We start from the raw sequence: 27,148 nt of genomic DNA, 5'->3' as shown, positions 1-27,148 counted from the left end.
TTGAAGGAGCAGTTGATGACATCACGGAGATGGGGTGCGATGACGGAGTCTGCTTTGTTGAAGATGTGGTGGGGACAGGGGTCCGTTGGCGAACCTGAATGGATGGAGTTCATTAGGCGGATGGTGTCTTCAGTGGTGATTGTGTTCCAGGCGCTAAGGTTGTTAGAGAGTGTTTCGGTTTTGGAAGTGGGTGGGGTGGGCTGTTCTTTCGAACTGTTGTTAAAGCTGTTATGTATGTCGGCTATTTTGTTGTAGAAGGAGGATAGCGAATCGCAGAGGTCTTGGGAGGGAGTGATGTCGTTTGAGGCTGCAGTGGGGTTGGTAAATTCTTTGACGATGTTGAATAGTTCCTTGCTGTTATGGGCGTTGTTGTCGAGTCGATCCTTGAATGCTGATTTCTTGGTGGATCGGATCAATTGGTGGTGTTTGCGGGTGGCTGCCTTGAAGGTGGTCAGGTTGTCAGTAGTTTGGTTTTTTTCTCCATGTTTTTTCGAGAGTACGGCAAAGTTTCTTTGACTTCTTAAGGTCATCGTTGAACCAGGGTGCCTTTTTGCTGCCTTGTTTGATTTGGTGGTTTTTTAGGGGTGCTAATTCGTCAGCGCTGTGAGTGATCCATTGTTTGAGTTTGGTGGCAGCTTCGTTTGGATCCGATGAGAGGGCTGGAGGATTTTGGTTGAGCGATGTGAGGAGTTGGTCAGTGGTTATTTTGTTCCATTTTCTTCGAAGAATGGGTTGTGGGGGGTTGTGAGTTGTGGTCGTTTTGTAGCTATAGTGAACACAGCTGTGGTCCGTCCAATGGAGAGCTGTGGTATGGTTGAAGGAGATGTGTTTGCTGGAGGTGAAGATAGGGTCGAGCGTGTGTCCGGCAAGGTGGGTGGGGGTGTCAACAAGTTGTTTGAGTCTGAGATTGGCCAGGTTGTCCAGGAGGGTGGTGGTGTTGCTGTCATTTTTCTTTTCTAGGTGGAAGTTGAAGTCTCCCAGTAGAATGTAGTTCTCGGAGGAGAGGGCGTGTGGGCTGATGAAGTCAGTGATGTCTTCGCTGAATTGTTTACGGGTTCCTGGTGGTCTGTAGATGAGGGTGCCTCTAAGTGTGGTCCTGGGGTCGGTGTGGATCTGGAAGTGGAGGTGTTCGGCGGATGTAAGGTTATCGTCGGAGCAGGTCGTGATTCTGATGGTGTTCTTATGGACGATGGCGATGCCGCCTCCTGTTTGGTTGGTGTGGTCTTTTCGGATGATCTTGTAAGCGTCCGGGATGGCTATGGCGATGTCGGGCGCTGATGAAGCGTTCATCCAGGTTTCAGTGAGGAAGGGGACGTCCGGTGACGCAGTGTCGAGTAGGTCCCAGAGTTCTGTGGCGTGCTTGTGGATCGAGCGGGTGTTCAGCAGGATGCATTTCAGGTGGTTGGAATCGGAGCTGTGTTTGGAGGTCGTGGATTTGGTGTGGGTCTTGATGCAGGTGAATTTGCAGGAGTGGCAGGCGAAGGGACCGTGGGTACGTCCTGGGGCAGCTTCGTAGCATTGTGGGATGTGTCCGGGGTTAAGGGCTAAGAGGGTGGCGGCGTCATAGGTTATGCGGGTGGAGTGAGGTTTGCGAGGACCAGGGGGTATGGCGCTGGGCGCGGACGGGCGTAGACGGGCTTACCTTTGGCGCGCCTTCGGCACGCATGGGGCGCGACCGCTGCGCGTGAACGCTGCGCGCTAATGCATCTGTCATATGTGGATAGTGGAGGGGGGTGGGGCGAGGGAGGGGCAGCTGGGAGGCGGGATCTAGGTGGAGGGCCGGTCTGGGGGGCACAATCAACAACAACAAAATGACAGCGAGTTACCAGCCAAACACGGCTATACCGTGACCCCAAACACGCAAAGGCAGGAATAAATTAACACAGACACGAATTACACTCGCAGATAAGGCAGCAAAGTACAATCGATTAAAACGATAAAAGCGCTGCTCAAATGTAAAGCGCTACGCTACAATCACATTCAGGGAAAGCGCTATAATCCACTTGCATACAGGCACATAGATAGTTGCAGGGGCACTCAAATTGGAAGCGCAGTAATTCTTTAAAGGTGAGGAGCAGTTTTTCTGACAAGTGCAACGATACCAGTCTCGGGCAGGGCAGGGAGCTGTGTGAGGAGCGGCCGCTTCTGTGTAGCACAGGGCGTTCACAGCGCTCTCTCTGTGGAGTGTAGCCTACGACGATCTGTGGGAGGGAGGGGCAGCTGGGAGGCGGGATCTAGGTGGAGGGCCGGTCTGGGGGGCACAATCAACAAGAACAAAATGGCAGCGAGTTAGCAGCCAAACACTGCTATACCGTGACCCCAAACACGCAAAGGCAGGAATAAATTAACACAGACACGAATTACACTCGCAGATAAGGCAGCAAAGTACAATCGATTAAAACGATAAAAGCGCTGCTCAAAGGTAAAGCGCTACGCTACAATCACATTCAGGGAAAGCGCTACAATCCACTTGCATACAGGCACATAGATAGTTGCAGGGGCACTCAAATTGGAAGCGCAGTAATTCTTTAAAGGTGAGGAGCAGTTTTTCTGAAAAGTGCAACGATACCAGTCTCGGGCAGGGCAGGGAGCTGTGTGAGGAGCGGCCGCTTCTGTGGAGCACAGGGCGGTCACAGCGCTCTCTCTGTGGAGTGTAGCCTACGACGATCTGTGGGAGGGAGGGGCAGCTGGGAGGCGGGATCTAGGTGGAGGGCTGGTCTGGGGGGCACAATCAACAACAACAAAATGGCAGCGAGTTACCAGCCAAACACGGCTATACCGTGACCCCAAACACGCAAAGCCAGGAATAAATTAACACAGACACGAATTACACTCGCAGATAAGGCAGCAAAGTACAATCGATTAAAACGATAAAAGCGCTGCTCAAAGGTAAAGCGCTACGCTACAATCCACTCAGCCCAAATGGCAAAAAGCAAGGCTAGTACAGAAGGGGGACCCAGTTCATCAAAATGACTCAAGTTCACCTAAACCTCAGTTGGGTAAATCGAGGAATCATTCCTTTTCTCTGCTGTGGGTGCCCTAAACGATGACAGAACTAATATAGAGGAAGTTTTTGCTCCATGGGGGAGAATGATAATTTATATCCCCCCAGGTTCCTAGCGCTCTCGATGCTGCTACTCTTTCACTTGTTGATGAGACTGGGTCAGGGTGCTTGTCCGCTATTGATGCCCTCTCATCCAGTGATGTAGTTGAAGGCTCTTCTAATGGTGTTCACGAGTAGGTGATGATCCACCAGCCGCGGGTGGGAGGAGCCTTACTGGCGAGTGTTTTAGGGGAAGATCTAGTACATGATTCATGTCCCCATGCATAAAAGGGGGGGGGGGGGAAAGGGACTGGCCTGCAGCCAAAATACCCCCACTGGGACCCTAGTCTACAAAGGAGGGGTTTCTGCTACATTGCTTGATTCGTTTATTAACAATGCAACTCAAAAATGTATGGTCAACCTCTTGACCAAATTGGAAATATTGAAGAAGGGTCTATTCATCCCTTTGGAGCAACGTTTGGGAAATCTTGAGCAGGCTGTGCATGAACTTAAGAGGAGCCCAGAAAGATCAGGCCAGAATGATGTCTCAGTTAGGTGGGCGTATGTGCCCCCAATGGAGTCTGTTAATCCTGCAGTTTTGCCCTCCGCTCCTTGTGCTAGCTTGTCCTGTGCTCCCCTTGTTGGATCAGTTTATAGTAAGAGCGTGGACATTATCGACTATGTAATGGTACTTGGGAATGTACCCCCGTTAACCCGCGGCAGGAGTTAGTCATACGATCAGCTAAAAAATAAGGTGAACCACTGACTCGCTTACATCCTAGTCTAGGTGCCCAAGTCTATGAGAGGATCAATATGGTGAGTACAATTACCTGGCTGGGGAAAGACATGAAAGTTTAATACGGGGAGTCTGTGGTGATCGATTACAATTGTCCTGCGAAAGCTGCATGTGTCCTGGCCGCCGTCAGCTCTTTTAGGCCAGGTAAGCAGTCTTTAATCCAGGCTTTGCAGCAGGGTTTTTATTTAATAGGCTGGAGGTTGTTTTCTCAGCACAATAGACTCAGGTGGGTTGGCTGAAGCCACCTACACCTTTTGGCATCTGTGAACAGTTTTGCCCCTCTGAGTTCATTGGAATTCTGTGATTGACTGGAACCTCACCCCACTTCATTGACCTCTGATGTTCCTCCTGCTGTTTGTTCATTCTTTGGCAGGTGATGATATGAACAACTCTCATGACTTTAATTTAGTGAGCTGGAACATCGCTGGTCTTGCACCTAAATGTAGTGACTTGGACTGGCACACATTCATCAGAAAGTTCAATGTAATAGGTCTACAGGACACCTGGGAGACTTCAAATAGTTTTTTGGGGAGGGTTATTAAGTCTATTTTGTTCTGGCATGTTCTTGTAGGATCAAAGGGGGCCTTGTGGTTTAGGTTTCCTTGATGGTGAAAGGACTGGGTAATGAACGTTCTTCTGGATCTTCAGTCCTACAAACTTTCACCTGAATTGTATTTATTGTATTTTTATAACGCGAAAACAGGCATTCAGAATTCTTCCAACAGTGGATAAAGGGGATGGTTTCCCTAACCTAATCATTGCAGGTGACGTTAATACCCATTCATGTGTGTGCCCTCTCACTGATAAAAGTAAAGATTTTTCCTGTAGTATCTAAAAGGGTTTACATATAGAGCATACTGGAGATGGCACAGAGTTAAATACATCTTCGCTAACAACAACTTAGGGGCACATGCAACAAGCCTGAATTTTACGATTTTTAAAATAGCGAATTTTACTAATTGGCTATTTGTGAATTGCAAAATGCAATGCATGTAGGAATCGCAAAAAAAAATCGCAATTCCTTAACATTACCTAATAGCGATTCGGCAAATAGCGAATCGCTATTAGGTAATGTGACTCCATTCATTCCTATGGGCCTGCAGGCCCATAGGAATGAATGGTATTGCAATCGCTAATTGCTATTACCAAAATGGTAATCACAAATAGTGAATGCAAAGCCAAGGCTGCCCGGGGGCCTTAGGTCCCCCTGAAGCAGCCCGAGAAAAATGCAAATGTGCACATGTAAAGCAAAAGTATGCACAACTTGAAGTTGATGGTAATTAGCGTTTCCTAAATGCACAGTTCGCATTTAGGAAAGGCTACTTGTATCTGCATTAGTGAATCGCAATTTGCCTAAATTGCAAATTGCCCAAAAGTTACATGCATCGAAGAGGCCATTTTGCAATCGCAAGCGGACGATTTTTGCGATTCGCACTGCTTGTGATCGCAAAATGGCTTGATACATGTGCCCCTTAGTCTTTTCCCTAGAGAAACTGATCAATTCTCTAGACCCAGAAATCGTTCCCACGTTTACGGGTAGGCATTGTTTTACTATCATAGATTTTATTTTAGTTTCTGCCTCCCTCTTTTTATTGATATCCAGCTACGATATTGTACATAGTGTTTTTAGTGACCACAACCCTGTTATACTTACCTTGTGTTGGCAGTGGCCTATCAGAGCACAGGGATCACTAGGTACTCACCTCCAAACTGATCAGGGAAGGCATATTAAGGTGGGCCAGTGTGGAGCCGGACCGTTTTAAACAGACTCTGTTTAGTAGCTGTGAGTGTGAGCAGGATTTTGCCAATTGTTTTCATATGTCTGCTAGTGATCGGAGCGGCCCTTGGTAATATTTCTAAAAGGTTGCAGCACTTTTATCCCAACCAGTAACCAACTTAGCTTATCCTAACCCAAGTTAGTTTGACTCCAGATGCTCAAAGGCCCAAATGCACAAAAATCCAATCCCCGGAGATAGATAGTTTGTCCACATCTCTCGCTCGAACTATAAGTTTGAGTTCAAAAGGCACAAGGAGGCCTTGCGGGAACAAGCTTCGAATGACTTGGCACTAGCAAGTACGTGAAAGAATAGTTCTGCCTTCTGGCACATAATTAACCAACCTTGTTCTGCAAAGGTTAATAATGTTGTCTTATGCCAAGATATTACAGCTAATAAGTGGGTTTCCTATTTTGAAGGCATATACAATTACTCGCTCCACAATGTGGCAGTTGTGACCTAGTAGCCTATTTCCGCACAGTCAAAGCTGATTTTTAATTTAGACGAAGTATCCAAGGGTATCTACATCTGTCTAGCAACAAGGCTCCAAATTTTGATGGTATTCCATCAGGCTTGTACCATTGCGATGTTGCAGTCTGGGGTCCAGTATTGACTTTCATACTCAATGCAGTTGGTCCACCTCAGTAGTAGTTCCTGTTTTCAAACAGGGGGATAAGGATTATCCACAACGTTATAGGCCTTTATCCCATCTAGATATGTTAGTAAAGGACTTGGGGTAGGGTTTACTGGCAAGATTATCTAGTTGGCAGAGGAGAATAATATCTCTGATTTACAATACGGCTTTAGAAACGTGTTGTCTACCTCTGATCAGTGCCTGAACTTGTATCTGGTAGTAAGGAAATACACTGTTGCCAGCCCGAATCTCTCCATCTGGCCTTTATGGACCTTACGTCTGCTTTTGATAGGATAAACAGGGATAGACTATGGGGTATCCATTTTGGGGTGGCAGTGGACCCTAACATAGTTTACTTTTTGAGGGAAATCCATGCTCACACTACGGCATTAGTTAGGTACACTAGTCAGGCGGCTCACATTGATAAATTCTAAATCGGTAGAGGGATTCGCAAAGGGTTTATATTAATCCCTTTTTTATTTTTTCCCCTCTATAGTAATGGTCTTGAACAGGCCCAGCTGGCAGCTGGGATTGACTGCCCCCACTTAGGATCCCGCTCACTCCCTATTCTGCTATACGCGAATGACACGGTCCTGATGGCCAGTACCACTAGGGGCTTACAAATACTTCTGAACACCTTTGTATATTTTATGGGAAAACTCAACCTAGCAGTTAATTTAACTAAATCCTATGTGATGGTAGTGGGTCCTAGTTTGACTAAGACGCATACTTTTAGCATCTGTAATCACAAAATCCCGAAAGTTAAAGCTTTCCCATATCTAGGAGGTATTATTTCCTTGCAACTTAGTGGTAGTCAAGAATGGGGAGCCTATTAGATATGTTGCTGCAATTTTTAGTTTTGAGTCAAGACTAGGCAGTAAACGTCTTAGGACCTTGGTGAAGATCTATCAGGCTAAATGCATTTTCAGGGAGTCCTATGTAAGTGACATCTGGGGATATGTGCCAGCTGGCCACATTCAGGTTTCTGAAAATAATCTTTTACAATGGCTACTTTGAGTCCCCCAAAGCAACTCTTCCCTGTGTGTTCACAAAGAGTTTGGTGTTGGTCATGTGTGTGACCTGTTAGTCATCTGTTCCTTGTTGGGATGGATTAGGTTGTAGACCAAAGAGGATCTCAGTCTGAACAGACTGATTTTAAAGGATTGCCTCTCGCTTGATTGTGCACTGAAAATTCCCATGGATTAAAAACACATTAAGGATTCTTTCTTGCAGCGGGGAGGGGGAACTTTTTAATAAACCTACAGTCCTTTGTAATTCTGACCGAAAATGGAGGAAGGACAACTGTTTAGTCAGGTGATCTATGTACAGACAGGAAATTGAATTTATAAAACCCATGTTTCAGAGATTTGTATTATTGAAAAGTATGCAGTTTATGCAGCCTTATCTTAACCTGGTTAAAAATAATAGAGCTCGACCGGGTGGGAGACAACTGGGGGTAAGAGACGGAGACCTTCCCTGAGGAATCACCCGAGCATGCACAAACTCCGCCCTCCTGCACAGATGACATGTAGACTGACTGGATCTCCAGGTGAGATACACCCCCTATGTAGAAAATCAGAAGTTAGCAGAAAGCAAGAAAAGAATCCTCCTATACGGATATTGCTAAAAACAACTTTTGCCATCATTAAATTCTTCTTTTAAGATAATGGAGGAAAATAAAAGGAAGCCTATGCTACATGCATGTCCTCATCTCAACAGCTGAACAGTGATTCATCCAACAAAAAGAATCTGTGTGAATTTGTAAGGGATATCAAGGGAGGGAATTTATTGATAAATACACTCATCAGAAGCTACACAAAAATAAATGCCATGCAGCCTTAAGAATTTTAGCTACAAATAGGTTTGAGGCACTGCAAGGCAAGTACTAAGTGAGCTGAAGGACTCTTTAGTAGCACATTTAGCCCAAGGAGAACAGAGAGTACAGAGAGGAAAGACTAATCAAGTGTAGGAACATGAGAAAGAAGGGTCAATAGGTGATGATTCACCACAATCAGCAAAGATCTCCCTAGAATGTATTTTGTTAACTATAAGGGAAGAAATAGGACACAATTAGAGACCTCAGAAAATAATCAAAAGGAAACACAAGGTTTATGTCGCACACCCTGGAGCATAAACTAGATGACTTGTTAGAAAGAACAAAGATATTAGAGGAAAACATGGAGAAAGGGAATTTCGATTTAGAAAAAAAAAATGCAATAAATAGTAAAGCTGATTTTACAGAACATACTCGGACAACAGACATTGAAAGATTAGATCATCATTCTCGGCGCAACAAAGTAAAGTTTGTGCATACACTGGAGGGAGACAAGGGTACTGATCTGAAGGGATTCATAATTAAGATATTGCAAGGAGGAGTCATGAGAGGCAATTAAGACAACAACCTAGAGACTGAAATCCAGAGTATTCACAGGGATCCCTTCAAGCATACGACTAATGGAAACCCGCCAGGAAAATATTAGTTAATTTTCTCACTTACCTCTTTAAAGAAAATATATTGGGAGTGCATTAAAGTAAAATCGCGAACTTATGAGAATTTTAACTATCAAATCAGATCAGATATTGGCAGAATGACTGCTCAGCATTAATGAAAGCTGGAAAGCAGAATATATGAGCTTCAGAAAACTGGGAGCTAAGGTCCATTAAAAATTCCATGCAATGCTGTAAATCATGTAGAAGAATAAAATATTCAATCTTAAAGGAGAGGAGGTGGAGGATCTGATAAGAAAAATGAAAGTGGGGGAAATTAACTGAAGACTGAAGGCAGGGAAAGAGGGTCTGTATAAAACATGCACTACAAAGCCACCCAGCAGGGAGATCCTGAAAGGCAAAGCACTGTTTGATGTTGCCAGAAGAGAAAGTAGGGTTTTTTGGAGGGGAGGATAATTTGCACAGGGTAGGGTGCATAGGGGAAAAGGAAGCTAGAAAAGTTCCACAGCATACAACTAAAGGAGGGTGAAGAGAACTCAGCGGTACGTTATTTAGAGAAGGTAAAAAGTGATTGAGATTGTTACTTGGAACAGAAATGGACTGTGTTCTAAGAAGAAGCAATGTTAACCCAATAGTTGAAAGATCTCAACACACAAATGACTATACTGCAAGAAACCCATCCTGCAAGATCGAAATGTAGGGGACTATTTAAAAGAATGTTGCTGGGTCTAAGATATTACTGACATTATTTGCAACGACCAGATGGGTAGCAATACAAATCAAGAAAAAAAGCGAAAATTATATAACAGTGTAGATAACACAGGGAGATGGATCATGGCAACAATACAAGTTTGGGAGAACCATATTCACATGTGCGGGTATTTATGGTCCAAAGTGTCATGCCTGGAGTCACACTTTCAGCTGAGGAAGATAAGGAAGATCAGAAGACTATTTACTCGGGAAGCCTTAATCCAGGTTGTACTAGCTATGGTGATGTCACATCTGGACTATGCCAACTCTCTATACTTTGGCATACTGCTCTATCTTATCAAAAGATTGCAGATGGTACTGAACCAGGCAGCCAGACTGATATCCCAACAACCTAGGTGGGAACACATCTCCCCCACCATGAAGGAGCTACACTGGTTTCCCATCCAACAAATATGTGCATTTAAAGTTGGCTGCCTTATTTTCAAAACTCTGAATGGAGTTAGTCCAAAATGTTTAACCAAACGTATCCAGAAATATTCACCTGTGCCCAGTCTGCGCTCTGCCCACAAGACTCTCCTAACCATCCCTCCCTACAAACGGAAACGACTAGGTGGCTGCAGATTTGCTGTATTGGCACCCAGCTTTTGGAATACTCTACCTTTAGATATAAGAACCAGCATTGAACTTCCTATTCCTAGATTCCGTAGGCTTCTTAAGACTTGGCTATTTATCTAAGCCTACAACTAGACTTTGCAGACATCTAAATCAAACGGGCCCCAGCACTACCACAAGTTTAGCGCCAAGAAACCAATCGGAGTATGCGCGCTTTATAAGAAATTTTAACATTACATAACACTTAGTCAATGCTCCACTGGGAGAATTTTTTAATGTAATTTTGGAAAATGAGTTAGTAAGATTCTCTAAGCGTGATTATGTCTCCAATCAGAAAGTAAGCTAATAGAAATGATGCATGATTTCAGTTTGTGTGTTATTTGGCAAAAGAAGCATGGGAGTAAGAAAGGATACCGTTTTACAGTAAAAAGTATTGGCACTGTTCTAGGCTAGATTATTTCCTGCTTGATTATTCCCCGATTAAAACAGTTAAAAAAAACAAAGAAAATACAACACACTCTGCCCTAGGTTTAGGATTGCAGGCAACAACTATGCAAACTAGATGGACATTGATTTGAACATAACTGCTGGATAACGACTTCATCCAGGAGTTAAGAGAAAACATCCAGATGTATTTTGGGCACTGTCATTTGTATGATGGTTTGGGATCAACAGAAACATATGTTAGAGGTGTTATAAGAAAAACAGCATATAATCATAGCACCAGGACACAAGGGGAGAATAATACGTTGGGGATCAAATAGAGGCAAAAGAAAAAGAGACAACAGCAAAGTGTAGATGCACCTGATAAAATCGCTAAATCACAATTAGGTCTAGAAAAGATGCAAAATGAGTTTAAAAGAAGTTTGGAAAATAAAGCTCAGTATCGACAATGATCCAGTAAACTACAACACTTTGAATATGTGGAGAAGTGCAGAGTACTGTTAGCATGGAATTATAAAACTGAGCAGACTAAGAACCTTATAAATACCCTAATAGAAATCAACACCGGAAGAGAGATTACCTCGCAGAAGACCTGGAAAAGGAGATGCTTAAGCAATTTAGTAAGCTATACAAGCAAGAAATGACTCTAGATATAATCAAGATTAGAGATTGGCTGTCAGATATGAAACTGCCTACACTTACACCCGTTCAATATGCAGCATTAGATAAGTAAATTACCAAAGAAGTGATAACAGTTCAAATAAAAAAAGAAAATAGGGCTCCCGGTTTTATGGTATTTATTTTTTTAACATTTCCGTCTGTATATATCCATATTTATTTTTTGCCCTTCTTGTCAGTATTTACCCATATTTATTGTTTGCAAAAATGAAGTTGTAATAAGGTTTATTTCCAATTTTATTTAACTAATAAATTTTCCATCATACTTTGACGCCTGTCGTATTTTAGCAAATTGAGCATCCAAACATAACAAAAATACACCCACAGGTAAATTTTGGTATTATACTACAAAATGAATGTTGACATATGACGTTATTTATTGAAAACTCATCCTGTTGTTTTACTTCCCAGTGCCATCTACCTGCTCAGCCTGAAATTAAAGACAGTTTGGAAAATCACTCAAAAGAAGCCACATTTTCTGTCTTTTTCCTTTTTTCTTTTTAAATAAATGCAAACAGGAAGCACTTTGTCTTCTGTCTGTATGTATCTGTAAAAATCAGTAAAAAGCGGAAAAATGAAAGCCTTATAAACTAACGAATGGGAAGGCAGCAAGTCCACGTGGGATCAGAAGCACATTATATAATAAGATGATCAATGAAATGGATACCAAAAATCTTGTTACTTACCTGCAACCCTCTTTCTCCAGTATTGGCATCTTACATAGATCCACATCCAATCCTCCCAGACGTCGAGGTGGGAGTTCCACGGTATATGCTAAAGCAGTAGCAGTAATTAGCAGCTTACAAAGGCAAAAGACATTGCATTTAATTGCATTTAATATCTTATCTACCCAATTTAAAAAGACCCAAACTACAGAAAATAAGATGACAACACCCTTAGAACACTCCCAGCAGTGGCATCTTCACTGAGATTTTTGTGCACTAGTGGTAACAGTTACAATGTGCTAAGAAGGACAGCCTCTACGGGGAGGAGGGTGGGTTGCATGTGAATCTATGACAGATACCAATACTGGAGAACGAGAGTTACAGGTAAGTAACACTTTTTTTCTCCAGTATTGGAGTATATTTCATAGATACACAAGCTTGAATTAGAATACCTAGCAGTAAAATACAAGCATAATAAAATAAGCAGTGGATGGTGGGTACAACATTATAGATTTTATGATACCAGGCTCACCTGAAAGATGCCGAAGGACCGCTTGACCCGAAGCTGTATCATTGCTCTGTGCCGAATCTAGGCAGTAATGCTGTGTGAAAATGTGCCTTCTCTTCCAGGCTACAGCACAGCACATACTTTCGACAGGCACTCCATCAAACAAGGCCACCTTTGTAGCCTTGTGTCTTAAAGGCCTACTGGCCTTAGAATGGCAGAATTGGATGGCTGTTACAATCCATCTTTCTATAGTGGGTTTGGAAACTGAACCTCCTTTGTTATTGTTTCCATAAGCCACAAAAGTTGGTCTGTAGTACGAAGATGCTTTGTTCTATGTAAGTAGAACTTTAAGCATCTTTTTACATCAAGAGTGTGTAGAGCTGTGTATACTAGTGTTTGAGGATTCATAAAGAAAGCCTTTAGCATTACAGGTTGGTTGAGATGAAATCTGTGGGTACCTTGGGTATGAATTTGGGATTGGTTCACAGGATCAACATGCAATGCATGCTTGAATTGCAAGAAAGGCACATGTATTGAAAATGCCTGGAGTTCACTCACTCTTCTTGCGGTAGTACGAGGTAAGAGTAAAGCCACCTTCCATGAGAGGAATTTGAGTTATGGCCTGTGAATAGGTTAGAAAGGGCTTTTCATCAACTGGGATAAAATTGTGTTGAGTTGCAATATTGGTGGCGGTGACTTTATTGGGGCAAATGACCTGAATAATCATTTAAGAAATTGTAAGATGAGCCTGTTAGATGACGGGGACGGAGATTCCAAAGTTCTTTTATACCTAGAAATAGCGGTTAAGCGCATTTTTTTTTTATTATATATTTTTTTATTGTAACAGTAAGACAAGAGTAGGCATTACAAACATCAGGCGTCAAACAATACAATGCGGGAAAGAGACAGGCGGGGGATTATGCATACAGGAATCATCATAAGGAACCCACGTTGAAGCACGACTATACACAACAATTAGGAGAAATAAACAGTCTAAGAGACGATCGAAAACAACCACGCCACATCCTTCCCCATACGCAACGATACAGGATAATTAAGGCTAGTATAGACACCCGGGCAAGAAAGGATCCGTGAAGAATAAACAGCCCACATCTCGTAAAAGGAAAAAAGGAAAGACAAAAGGGCCATAGAACAAAACAAAGGAAAAACAAAAAAACCCTCCCCTAACCCCCCACCCTACATCCCTGCAATGGCTACGGCCTAACCCACTAGCAGCGTATCTGTCGCCCAAGAGCTACCCTAAAAGAAGGGAAAGAGAGAAAAAGTGGAGGAGGAGAAACCAAACACACTCCCGGTCTCCCGTGCCCCCCGCCAACAGCGACCACCCCAGATGCTATAAAGCCAACATTTCAGCAAAATATTCAAACCAGTCGGGGGAGTATAGTCAATGGCCACCCAACTCCCGTTACACTATAGGCACAACCCCGGCATTGCTGAAAACTATAATATCGGATCGAAGCAGTAAAATTCAGCCCTGGCCAGTACGATCTTCCTTAAGAGTCTCCTTCCCTCGAGCCGCCATCTTGAGAAAAAAGGCAAAGCGTCCATGAGAGTTCTCGGCAATGCAGTAGAGTCGAGTACAGGATAAATGTTCACGAACAAGACAATGAAATGCCTCCAGGAACAGCACATGTCCCAAAAAGTCACTGAGAAACTTGTTATCACACTGGAGATTGTCCATAGATGTAGCATGAGGAAACAGAATCAAACAGGAGACGCTGGCATTAAACACAGGCTTGAGGGTCGGTGATTCGGAACCGCCAGGGCTCAGGAAAGCCGGTATCGGCACAGGGACCTCGAGTCCAGACATTCGATGCCCCGCTGGCACTACAGCCCGCGGAGAACTCAGCAGAGGGTCGACCTCCGGTTCCAGGATACCGTCCACTTTGACGATCAGTGTCCGGAACACAGCGCTAGTACGTAAATGGAGCGCCTCAATGGCGGCCATGACGGCCCGCAGCGATGGCGTGCCTTCCATCCACTCCGTCCCCTCTCAGTGGGTGGCAGAGCCGGATTTGAACCCCGGAGGCCGGCTACTCCGGGGTAACAGGCCACGCAAGTCAAATGTCAAACAGTGGGCGCTCTTCGTATAGCAGAACACACCTTTGCCGTCAGCGAGGGCCCCGTCCCGTCGGCCCCGGGAGGTCAGCAAGGTCTTCGGGCACCAGACCCCTACCACGGCATCCGGTGGAACACGTTGGTGTGTCCTCTGTGTAGATCGGTCACAGGACCGTCACCAAAAAGCAGCAATTCACGGCACACTTCGGGAGACCGGGCTCAGTCCAGGTCATCACGGCCGTTGTTGATCACTTCCAGACCGGATAGGTTAGAAATCGAGGTCCCGGCTTCCACACGATGTTAGGCCGAAAATGGAGACACGGCATATCTTCGTCGACCGATGAGGTAGAAAACTCGGGATTGCACCGGTAGAAGCAGCAAAACTTCATAAACAAGGGGAGCAGGTGTGAAGTCAGGATTGAAGGCAGGATATTCGAGCTGCTGGCGGAGGTCGGCGGAGCCGGGAGCTTACGCGGCCATCTTGGTTGCTAGCGTAGCTCCTCCTCCGGTTAAGCACATTTTAATAGAAGAGTGCACCCGTCCGGATTTGGCTAGAGATTGGAGATCAGGTAACACCTGTTCTGGAGGCAATGAGATAGGATGAACATTCAATTTTAGCACCATATACAGTTCAAGCAATATGTTTTGTTGGTGGTGTCAGCACTGGCTTTTGCGAGGATATTCCTACAGTCCTCTAGAATATCTAGGTGTTGGAACTCATGGTGTTCAGGAGCCAGGCTGATAAATGCAGAGAAATTGGGTCCGGAAGAAGGACCTGCTTGTTGTTCATTGACAGTAAGTCTGTCTGGGGTTTCAACTGGATGTGGTTTCCTTCGACAACAGTAGACGTTTTGTTAACCAGTGTTGTCTAGGCCATCATGGAGTAATGAGTGTTAGCCAGCATGGTACCCTTTTCATTTTCCTGAGTAATAAAAGCGATCTAGAAAAAGTGTACGCATACATCCTGGTCCATCTTATCAAAAATTCTTGCATAAAACTGTCATTTCTTGCTCTCTTGAGATGAGAAGAGATCCAGTTTTGGTTGCCCCATTGATGAAATATGGCGTCCAGAATTAACTGTTTGATTTCCCATTCGTGACAACTCTGGGTTGTTCTGCTCAAGGTATCCACCAGATAGTTGCTGATCTCTGGGAGATGTTCTGCTCTTATGGTCATTGGATGAGCTAACACCCACTTCCATTTGTCCTGCGCTTCCTGTGATAGGACTGGAGATCTTATACCCCCTTGTTTGCTGAGGTAATGCATACTGGTTGTGTTGTTCATTCTTATCAACACAGATGATCCCTGTATCCTGGGTAAGAAAGCTTGGAGAGCAAGTGAGATCGCTCTGAGCTCTATAAAGTTGATATGCATTTTGTACTTTGCTATACTCCATTTGAACTGTATTTGAAGATCTTTAAGTGAGCTCCCCACCCTTCTAGAGAAGCATCTGTTATAATGATGTATTCCGCCAGCAGAGGAAGGAACATCAATCGTGATGAGATTGACAGAGCTTTTCCACCAAGGAAGAACTGATTTAATTACTGGTGTGATCTGGATGATGTTGTCAAATTGTCCTTCCACCTGAAGCGCTTGTGTGTCTAGTTCCTCCTGGAAAGGTCTCATTTTCAGACGTGCATGAGGTACCAGAAGAATGGCTGACGACTTCAGGCTGAGAAGAGACTTGAGAAGGCGAACTGAAGCAGGTTTTCTGTTTGAAGACTGTGGGCTAGCGCTAAGAGTTTCCATTGTCTGTCTGCAGACAAGAATTGCTTGTCTAGTAATGTGTCTAAAGTGGCTCCTGGAAAATGTATCCTTGTTGAAGGAAACAGCAGAGATTTTTGATAGTTCACTGTGACCTCAAGAGTCTGGAAAGTTTGTAGTATCCATCGACGCTTGATGAAAGTACGGTGCCTTTACCAGCCAGTCATCGAGGTACAGGAAAACGTGCAGCCTACCTATGACAGAAATTACTTCAACTGGGGCAAGAGATTTTGTAAGTATCCGGTTGCAGATCTGAGCCCAAACAGGAGCCCCTTGACTTGGTAATGGGTGCCGGCTACTATGAATCTGAGGAATTGCGATGCCTGGAATGGATGGGAACATGGAAGTAGGCATTCTGGAGATCAAGGCTGGTCAGGAAATATCAGTGATTGAGAAGATGCAGGATCTCCCGGAGAGTGATCATACGGAGAGATTGCTTTTTCAGGTACTTGCTGAACTTCCCGTTATGTTAAACTCCATCATTTTGGGAGCAACATCTCTCCACACTGCTAATAATATGTTTGAAAAAAAACTTTGGAAGAAGTTGAAATTGAAAGGCGGAAGCTCCGGAAATGTGTTGAAGGGTGTAGAAAAGAGTGCGCCCCCAGATGTCAGAATGCAGGGGAGCATTTATACACAGCTCTGTCTCTCAAATCTGGAGACAAGCATATTCACAACAGAAGCCAATGGTAACAACAACCAGGAGCTATTTTGGTGTTTTAAGATCTAATGTGGCACCCAGTGAGCATCAGTAGGTGAATTGTAATCTATGGTTAGAAGCATCCATCAGAAATGATTTTACTGAAGTGAGCATCCCTAAAATACGCCTTTTAAAGTAAACACCATATTGGTTCCACCACCTCGTAGAGAGGATTGAGACAGAGTACAATATTGGTGGGCCAAATAAAAATACTCGAGCATCTGCTGTTTTGTATACGAGGTTTACTGATATTCAAATTGTTTGAGTTTTTTTTTAACCTTTAACATCATTAACCGCAATTAAAGTTACTGAGATTTCAAGACAGATGTTTTAACCTGTAACTAGAAAGAAATCCCAGTTTTATATTGCATGCTCTTCAGGGACACTGGGAGAAAGTCAATTTGCGCGTATTCTTTCTAGGTAGCCTCCAAACAAAATGCATTTACGGTAACTTTCTAAGCGTTTACATTTTTTATTGGGCAAGTCTGTGTGATTAGATGGATAAAACAATCCCCTATCGCCTGTCATGGTAGATTATGCCCTTTCATTCAGTAAAGGAGATGGGGTGGTGATGTTAAGTTCTAGAACTGTTCCTCCCCTTCCTAAGGTGATGCATCCACAAGTCCTAATTCTTTACCCAGGTTCACTGAGAATACTAGGCAAGTACACTACCAGTATTATTGATGGTTTGACTACATTTGTGACTATCTATCTTGCATTCTTACCTGTCCAAAGATTCTGTCAAATGATGCGAAATAAGCACCTCTGAGGGGGGTCCTGGATCTCCATTTCGTGGGTGTTCAGTAGCATGCTTAAGCAGAGATTTCTGTTCAGACTCTACAGGTTGAGTGGCTAAAAAGAAAACAAAACATTCATGCAAAGTCGCTTTATAGCCAGGACATGGAGAACTGTTTTAATAACTCAAACATTGTCTGGAGATCAGATTGTTAGACATCTACTGTGAAATAACATCGGCATATCATTTATTCTTCCTGGAACTTTGGACCAGCCTATACTCTCTAAGCTTGCAGATGAATCTCTTCCTAAATGTATCGACTAAATGGTATCTTTTTATGTATGCCACCATTGATGCTTTACTGTGCTCAAGAACCTTTATATAACCAAGCAATGTCACCATTGATGCTTTACTGTGCTCAAGAACCTTTATGTAACCAAGCAATGTCACCATTGACGCTTTACTGTGCTAAAGAACCTTTATATAACCAAGCAATCAACCTGAAGAACTGAGAAGATACACCCAAGCTTCTTAAAATGTGCCCCCGGATATTCCCAATTCACCATGTCAAAGGCCTTCTTTGCATAAAAAATCAAGGAATCCTTTTTTTGTAGTTTCTTCTAAATATGTATTTGTCTCAGTAATGAAGTACGTGCCACTTTATACATTTCATTGCTTAACCCATCACGCCCATTGGCCTTCCAAACCAGCAGTCCTTTATTGAAATTTCAATTAATATACCGCTTACTACCCCTGATGAGGCATCAAAGTGCTTTTTTGGCGAGTAGCACGCTACTCCGGAATCCGAAAAGGATTAGTGATGAATTAGTATAGTGAAATATGAAATTCATTTGAGCGGTGGACATGTTAGTCTGTTATTTGGATTGAAAAGGATAGTGGTGGTATAGAAGAGGGAAGGGTTTGCACTTCTCTAGTGCTTGCTACTCCTGATGAGGTATTAAAGCACTTTTTTGATGTGCAGCATGCTACTTCTGAACCCAAACAGAATTAGTGAGGAATTAGTATAATAACTCATTCTGTTTCTGTTCTTTCTGTTGATAATGCCAGTGAAAAGATTTATTTCTAGGCTGGCGATGGGGAGGATTTCAGAAATATTCCTCTAATGATTTGGGAGGAGGCTTTAAACTTTGAGTATAATTTTACAACTTTCTTTACAGTGGACCACCTCTGTCACATTTTAATTTTTAGCCTGCGAGGCAAGGAGTCTGCGATTCTTGCTACTGTGAGCATACAGATGCAGCTTATAGTTGGAAGAGGACATTATTTGCTCCGTTTAGAATATGTATGTATTTCTGCCCGAATATGGTCAGTCAATTGAGGGATGCTACTGAGTTTGACTTGTAATTTTAACTCATTGATATTTGCTTGATTCACAAATCTCAAGTATCACTGTCTTGTAATATGCATGGCTTGAGCTCCCATGGTTAGTTTCAAAATACATTTTAACACAGGCTACAATCTTTTTTTGAAATTCCTAAACTTCCAAGTAAGAACCTTAAAACCTTCTTTGAAGGAGGTTATTTTTAGGGCTTGTCCTCCAATGACCACCTCCATTGGCCCTCGAGAATAATTAAAAAAATTACTAATTTAATTTGAAACCAACCAACCCGAGTCATAGCTGTTATTAAAAAGAAGGTGACTAAAGGCTAGGTTGTAAATCTTGGACTACTGTACGTACATTAACTGTACGGACGCTTTAAAGAGCTCCTGCCCTGTCAAATATCTTTCAAATAATAAATTTGCATTGACTTCGAAAATAGATTAATATAAAAGTTTAGAAGCATTTTTAACCATATTTTATTGAATTTTCCATTTTGTTTAACATCTAAAGAATGAAGAATAAGTGTATAGCAACTTTTAAAATTGCCCAGCTATTCAGTGGCAACTGTACCTGGACTGGACTCTGACACCCTGTGTGATTCAAGGTGCCTCCCCTGAGGTCCTGTGGATTTAGAAGTGCACTCCTGTAGTGGAGTAGGTCTTAAAGGACTAAAGCAAGAAGACAAAATCTTTTTACCAAGTGTGAACCTGGTTGATGTGTATGACCTGCCCTCTATTACCCCGAGCGTTAAATTGCACCTGGGTCCTGTTCTACCACAACCTCTGACTATCACTGGCACTATTTGGGGCCATTTTGACTAAAACATACAAAATTCATATTTCCAGTTCCCCTTATTGGATTCGTGTTATTTTGTTTGTTCAATTTTCCTCTATTTTTCACCAATTCATTTTGAGATTTTTATTGTTTTGCATTTAGACTTTATTACTGTTTTAGTACTGCGTAAATACTTTACGCACTGCCTCTAAGTTAAGCCTGTCAGCTATGAGCCATAGCTACCAGGGGTTTAGCTCATCTTCAATGAAGGTTTACCCTGACAAGGAATGTGGTTATTACCTGCAGTGGGTACCTGGACTCCTCAACTAATACCCCAATTTCTTACACTCATCTAACCAGTACCAGTACCAAGCTTTTTCTGGCTGCACAAAATGCCATGCCTTTGCTTCAGCAATAACTGCCAGCAGCAACGCAAGGAATAGCATTATTTATCGCAGTCCCCTATCGCAGAGAAACACCCTCAACACATCAAAGCTTTTCCATCATTTCTGTATTCTTAGTGTGAAATCTGGGAATATGGCTACATCAGATTTTTCTCATTGGTTCAGCCTTTGTCTCTCAATTTCAGTAGTTGAGAAGATGGACTATGCTCTGCCATGAGGGTGCAGCCAGCAATAGAGGTCTTACAGGCTCCGCATGCATTATTTTTACAGAGGTAAGAACATTCTAACATTTGTGACTATCAATGGCGATTCTACAATATTATAGGTGCTGTTGCTTGCGAAGTTCTTTTTTGTATTAGCTGTACTAGGTTTATAGTCAGGCAACACTAGGAATTTTGTTTGTGAATATACACACTGCAAAATAAATAAAAATAATGAGGCTTTCCATCATGCCTATTTTGTACTGTTCATGTATCTCATCTGCTGAGACTAAAGACGTTGTTCCCATCAAAATACAATGTATTGCCCTGTGCTGAGCTTCCTGTTTTATATAAAAACACTACAATCACACCTTCCATAGCATGGAGAGGATGTACAGTTAGGAGGATATCAGAAGCTTCTGCTCAGCTACCTGCTTCAAAAGGGTGTTTAATGCTTCCTTTGCCATGGAAGGAGGCAACCTAGGTTGGACATTCTGGACAAGAGCCATTTTGATTACAATCCTTTCACTTGTACCCAGTGAAAACAGAAACTGCTCTGATTGGAAGACACTTGAGGAAAGGAGTCTGCTTGCTGAACTGAGGTGTAATATTGGATGTATTCCTATAGGAGGGTGCAACTTACAGAAGGAATCACAGGCCAGGATCTGGGAGAAGTGGTGCTGTGCAGGAGGGATAAAAAGCCAATTAATATCCAGCACTCGGAATGATCCGAAAGAGAATCAGCCTGCTGTGGTAAGCCCAAATTGGCCCTGAACACCTGTCTGCCACGTAGTTGTCCCATCAGGATCTGGAAGTAATGATCAGAACCTCCCTTTCATTTACATGAAAGTGAAATAAATGAGTAGCCAGGTGCTGAAAGAACCTAACCTTGCAAGAGGCGCTGAACTTGACCTAGCGACAGCCCAGACATGGTTAACTGAAACTTGATTGCAAGTGTGCCAAAAGTCCCTTTTGCATTGAGTCTAGAACTGTGAGAGTCCCCTGTTCACTTATGAACATCAAGTGTTCACCACAAGTGGTTACAGGGATCCAGGTGCACCAACACTTGGTGACAACTATAGTCTCCAATAGACCCTTTCCATCATGCCCCAGTGTTGTTCGCCCAAATTGCTTCTCTCACTCTCCAAGGCATGCTACCACTTTGTAGGTAGGCTCTTTAGCTGTTTTAGGTGGTGATATTGTTGGGCCAGTGTGACCCATCAAAACGTTCACAGGGAACTGAAAGGGGGCCATCCAATGATGTGGAACCCACTGGCATTGGGTCTACTGGCATGTCACTCCTTCGCCGATTTCCCATGAAGTGTGAGTGTGGCAATGAAGAGCGAAGACTGGGTGAAGCTTTGAGAATCAGCAAAGTCTGAGAATGGCAGTGAAGTGACTGCAGTGAGATACAACTAACTGTAACTAACTAAAATAACAATATGTGGAAGTCACAAGCCCAACATACTATTTATGTGCAGGGGTGATGCAAAGCTGGGAGAAGAGGATGCAGGAGAGATACAATCAGAATACTATTGTGCATGCTCTCATCTTATCAGCTATGCACCAATATAAATGTAATTTTAACTACCAATGAGATTTTTCCAAAAACAAATACAATTTTATTTTCCTTAGAAATGAGAAGTTCAAAGGATATATTGATCAGCCTGCTATTTAGAGTCTAAAAAATACTTAATATTTAAATAATAAACCCAAGTTATTGTTACAAACCAGAACGAAATGATTGGAAAAAATAACAAATCAAGGTTAGTGTTGCACACCAACATTTGACAGCATCATGTTCACTTAAAAAACTTGGTAGAAATAACATTTCCGATGTATGAAACCATTATGAGACCATTATTATTCGTGGTAGCTTCAGAAGGTAACAATACAAGATGTACAGTGACAGCGTATTCAAACATTTTTTAATAACTTCCTTTGTTGGTCGATAATCAATACTTTTTTTCTCAATCAGAGATACTAATAACTTATATTTAAAAGTGTTTATAGTGCACTTTTAACAATATCGCTGTAATGCATGCATGATTCTATATCGTCTTCTGCATGCAGGAGGGGATAATCGGGTCACACTTCATAAAATGTACACAAATCACTGTAGACAACACTGAAGGGAGCACGGTTTAGCAAACCTCCTTTAGTCCTTAAACTGCAGATTTATTGGTTAATAATGAGAAGTTATTTCTGCATTCTTAAAATAGACTAGAATAAATACCTGTTTCATTAGCTGCCCTGGTAATTTCTCCATTTCTTTGTGTGTTTGATTGCTGTACAAGAGAAAAACAGGTAACTAGTTAGAAAGATAACGTTTATGTGGCTAACAATGTCTACTGCACGGAAAACTGGTCAACTGACTGGCGAAACAAAAAGAAACTTAACATTTAGGGCCATTATTCATTTGCTATTTAATTCTTTTTTCTCAAAAATATATATGGCCTATAGCAGGATGGCTGCTTGAAGCTCTGAAATACAGAATAAAATATAAGAACATCAACACAATTTCAAAACTAAAAATATTAATGTTTAGATTTTAGAAAAATTATACTTACAAGACATTCATGTTCTTATGCATTAAGGGATCTACACACGGCACAGCGGATGATCTTTCAAGCATTTGCAATGCAACTGATCTGTTACTAGTGTAAACACATTCCAGTAACTAGAGCCACAGTAAACCAATGATTGTGAACCATATTTTATTATGGTTATTTTCGAAATGGTATAATTAATGAAGATGTTGACAAGTATCTCTGTGGCAGCTAGTGTCAAAAAATGCAAAGGCCAATTTCTGAGAAAGCCCTCAGCAAATTAATACTTTAAAGTATATTATGGAAGCCACTGGAGGACATTTTAGAATATGCAATTAAAAGGTTATGTGGTCCTTGGGGAGTGTTCCACTGAGAGACAGGAGATAATAGTCTGTGAACCATCTGTCACTTCAGCCATATCTAAACATAGAATCATACTCTGATCACAGTTTAGAGTAGAGTACCTGTAGGGAGTGATTCTGTTGGCTTGATCAAGTAGCAGTGGACAGGGTGATGCATTTTGAATGCTATTCAGTCTGGGGAGTGAGTAAGAGATACCAAGCCAGTTTAGTACATTTTTAAATTTTCCACCAAGGTTTGGGGTATGGCAATATACAATCATACAGTCAATGGGCACTGCCAATAACATTTGTGGATTGTGTATGAACCTTATGAGTATCAAATAGTGTTTTCAGAATGGTTCTGGGGGCCTGGGTGGGTGTAGAAATGTGTGTTAAAAGTATAATGCCACCTTCAGATGTAATGGGGAATCAGTGGGTTATTATGCTAAGCAGTGACAACAATGTGCTGTCTCAAGTTCGTCTGGATATTGTCTTTTCCACGTAAAAGCACTGAGCTATGTCCAGAGTAATTTTCATGTTTTTTCACCGGATTTTCCCATTCTGGAGAAATCCCATTTTTATTTTTTAATTCTGGGTAATCCCTGGACTATGGGATGACATGAACATGCCCCAGTCCATAAGCAAGTGGCGGGCTATGTCTTTCTTTCTGACCAGTAATGTCGGGTTTTGACAGCTTTTTGGCATCTGATGAGAGGTGGTCATTTTACCGTAGCACTTCAAGTGTTCTGCCCAGCAACCTCCTACACCTGGGAAATGTCCTTCTAAGACGTCAATCATTTTCTCAGAGCCTGAGGGTTTAAAGGTAAGATTGTAGTTTCCTGAAACAGGAAATTGGAACAAAACATTTTAGGCCACTAATGCAATAATCTTCTCTAGCCCACATTACTCCTTAAATTAGAACCCACTGCCTTTACATACTGCTCAAATTAGGCGAAGCAGGAATGGTTGTACTTTGAAACATCAGTAAGCCCAGTCCTCCAGTCTGTGAAGGATGAGTGAATAATCCATTATATCAAATGCTGCACAGAGTGCTTACAAAAGGACTTCTCTTATGTACAAAAAAGACAATGCCAGCATACGGGCTAGAGAAAATCCAGACCACCCAAAATCGAGTAAACTCTGTGTGTGAATAACTGGAGCTGGGTGATCACTATCTGCTTCATGATTCTGGTTGCACATGGGTGCTGAGAAATCGATGATAGCTGTAGTTCTAGTGCACCAGCTTTTGGGTATGTTTAAAATAGTTTTTGCCAATCTATCTATATTTGTAATTACCACTTTATTAACCTCGTAATATCTGGAACTAATGTCTTCAGCCATACTTTGAAAATATCTTAACTCATCTGAAGATCACAGACAGTTTTAGACCATCACTAATGCAAGTGGTTTAAAGGAAAAGCAGATCATAATAGTCAGAGTACATAAACCAGAAACGTAATCAAAGAGGGTTTCAACTTTGTACAAACTGATTACTATATCTGATGTTTTTTTCATCTCACTAAAATCAGAGTGAATTATTGAATTCCCTCTTTTTGAAATGTTCCACGATTTACTGTTCTGGTAATACACGTTTCCTTATTCTTTCCACCCTTAATTATTTTTTAATTATCTCTTGATCAAAAAAACCTTCAGTCGGAATCCCAGCCAATAAAACCCTGTCTACGCAACGTAGGTTTATTGCACCTCCTAAGTGTTTAGATGGTATGTATATGTTGTATTCACAAAATGTCGAATAAAGCATGTATGACGATCATAGACAACAAAAACTAAATTGATGCAGGTTTAATAATGGCTCTTCTGCTGTAATTTATGCTTGTCTGCAAGCATATCATAAACGCCTATGACTTTTTACTTATGTCTGTGCTGCATTCTGTCATGACAAAAATCATGCACACATTGCCACACAACTGTTGTATATAAATGAAAATCACAATGAAAGATAAGGAAGAATTAACCAAGCAGTTAATGACAAACTGTTAATACAATTGTGCAAATTAAAATATTGAACCTTGAAAATGCGGATTCTAAAATCTTAGCAAAATGCATTAGATTTAGACATGAGGCTAGACATGGCGTGTAGTAGGCAAGTACTGCAGTGAATACATGTGGAGACCATCGGACATATTTTCCATGGTCCCTAGCCTAGATGTGACTAATGTAGTGATCAACCTTGAGTCTAGGAACATGGTTGACAGAGTTGGGTGGGATATTGTGTTCTGTGATGTATTCCTATAGGTTCTGAATCGATCCCCCTATTCCTGACCCTATTCTGGTTAGCAAACTAACAAGTTAACTAAGTAATCAGCCCATGAGGCAGAAAATCCCCATGATGCAGATACCGTTATCTGACGCAGTCACACTACGGCACAGGAACGTGTTATCTGATTAGGTCATAACGCTTGCGATCTAATTAGACAAGCGATATTCCTCCAGCCCCTGATAAGGCCTACGGAGTTCTCATAACAAATCAAACCTATGACAACCTGGGCAAAACCCTGCGGCCATTGTTTTGATTTCACCGAGAACTTCAGTAAAAGAATGTGCTAACGAGCAAGTCGTATGACATCCTTACTGACGTATCTATGTCCATCCTTACGTCAATCTCGGCACCTTAAAGGTATAAATATTACCGATCTTGCCCTATGCAAACACACGCGTGGTGACGAGACGGAGCAGCCATACTTGCCGAAGCCAAGAGCAGAGCAGACCCCGCTGGCAGCAGCCCCGCCTTCCTGACGCGCTGAGAGACGCGCTGACTTCTCCTGCCGAGAATTCCAGCCCCGGCGTTTCTGGGTAGCCCTCGCAGGCAGCCTGGAATATCGAGACCAGAGAGAGAGATACCATTCCTCATTCATCCTAACTTCCAGGTATAGAACTGAATAACCTCTCACAGAGAATTCTTTAGTTATTCACTTGGCAAAAACAAACTTAACTTAAACTGTAACTTTCTATTCCCGCCCACGTATTAGACTTAGGTCAGGTACACGGGGTAGGCGTATCTAGAAACACCAGTTGAGTACGTTTAGTCAAATGTATATGTGTATGTAATATATTTTATTCATTTTAAAACATCTTATGGCTTGGAAACCATATCAATGTTTTTACAGTATTATTTTATACTTCTGCTTCTAATGTATGCACTTTACTTAACTATAAGTATTGCAATAATATCGATCCATTTCTCTTGTACGAAAAAAGAGACTGATCAATAAATAACACCTTTTTATTGAACACGCCCGTCTCTTCCTTTTCTCTACAATCTGATGAGACTTAGAATGCACGTACTGACTGAGTAAAATAAATTGCCTTTTGTTCACACGACTCTCGAGATATACTCTTGATTAGGGGAGAGCAAAGTTGTCATGTTCTATGGTTGTCAGAAACTAAATCCCTTCTTGTCTAATCAGGGAAGTTAAGTCCTCCTTGAACATTCGAGAAAGTTTCTAGTGAACTCTGAGCTAAGCTGGCAAACCCAAAACTTTAAGTCTAGTATCGACAGTAGTAGACCTAGTTAACGTCTGGTCTAGGCCTTTACTGCTGTAGGTATTATTCCAATGCGCAGAGCCTATTGGGATGATAGGAACTACACTACATGGCGCCCAACGCGTTTGGAAAGGGCGATAAAACTAACGTAAGACATTTAGAGCAACTCAGTCATGCTTTCTCACTCAGACCCCTTTTCCCACAATACTCCAAAGACGTCTGGAGTGGGTGAAAGGTTATATCCGCCAGACCTCGCAGGAGGGAACTCCTATGTATGGTTCTTGGTATAGTCAACGTTGAAGGATAAACAGTTCCAAAATATTGTGCATCTAATCTAATCTTTGTTTCCACAAGAAACCTGATCTGCAAACAAACAAAATAACCATCCTGTCAGTAAAATGTCAGACAATGAGGATGAAAGAGAGGCAGTTAGATTAGCAA

The 27,148-nt window shown here is 42.2% G+C and overlaps 1 protein-coding gene across 4 annotated transcripts in view; it reads right to left on the bottom strand.

The window, feature by feature from the left end:
* The window catches only part of MAP7 (microtubule associated protein 7), a 1,007,524-nt gene that overhangs the window by 73,942 nt on the left and 906,434 nt on the right, over positions 1 to 27,148 (bottom strand). For all 4 annotated transcript variants that reach the window (XM_078649192.1, XM_078649193.1, XM_078649191.1 and 1 more), the window contains exons 17-18: positions 22,550 to 22,601; positions 17,583 to 17,709 (exon numbers count right to left, since the gene is read on the bottom strand). In XM_078649192.1, coding sequence (XP_078505318.1) covers positions 17,583 to 17,709; positions 22,550 to 22,601 — 179 coding nt within the window. The remainder of the gene's footprint in view (positions 1 to 17,582; positions 17,710 to 22,549; positions 22,602 to 27,148) is intronic.

The sequence above is a fragment of the Lissotriton helveticus genome, chromosome 6, assembly GCF_964261635.1.
Source record: "Lissotriton helveticus chromosome 6, aLisHel1.1, whole genome shotgun sequence".
NCBI lineage: Eukaryota > Metazoa > Chordata > Amphibia > Caudata > Salamandridae > Lissotriton > Lissotriton helveticus.
This window is presented reverse-complemented; position numbering and strand designations above follow the sequence as displayed.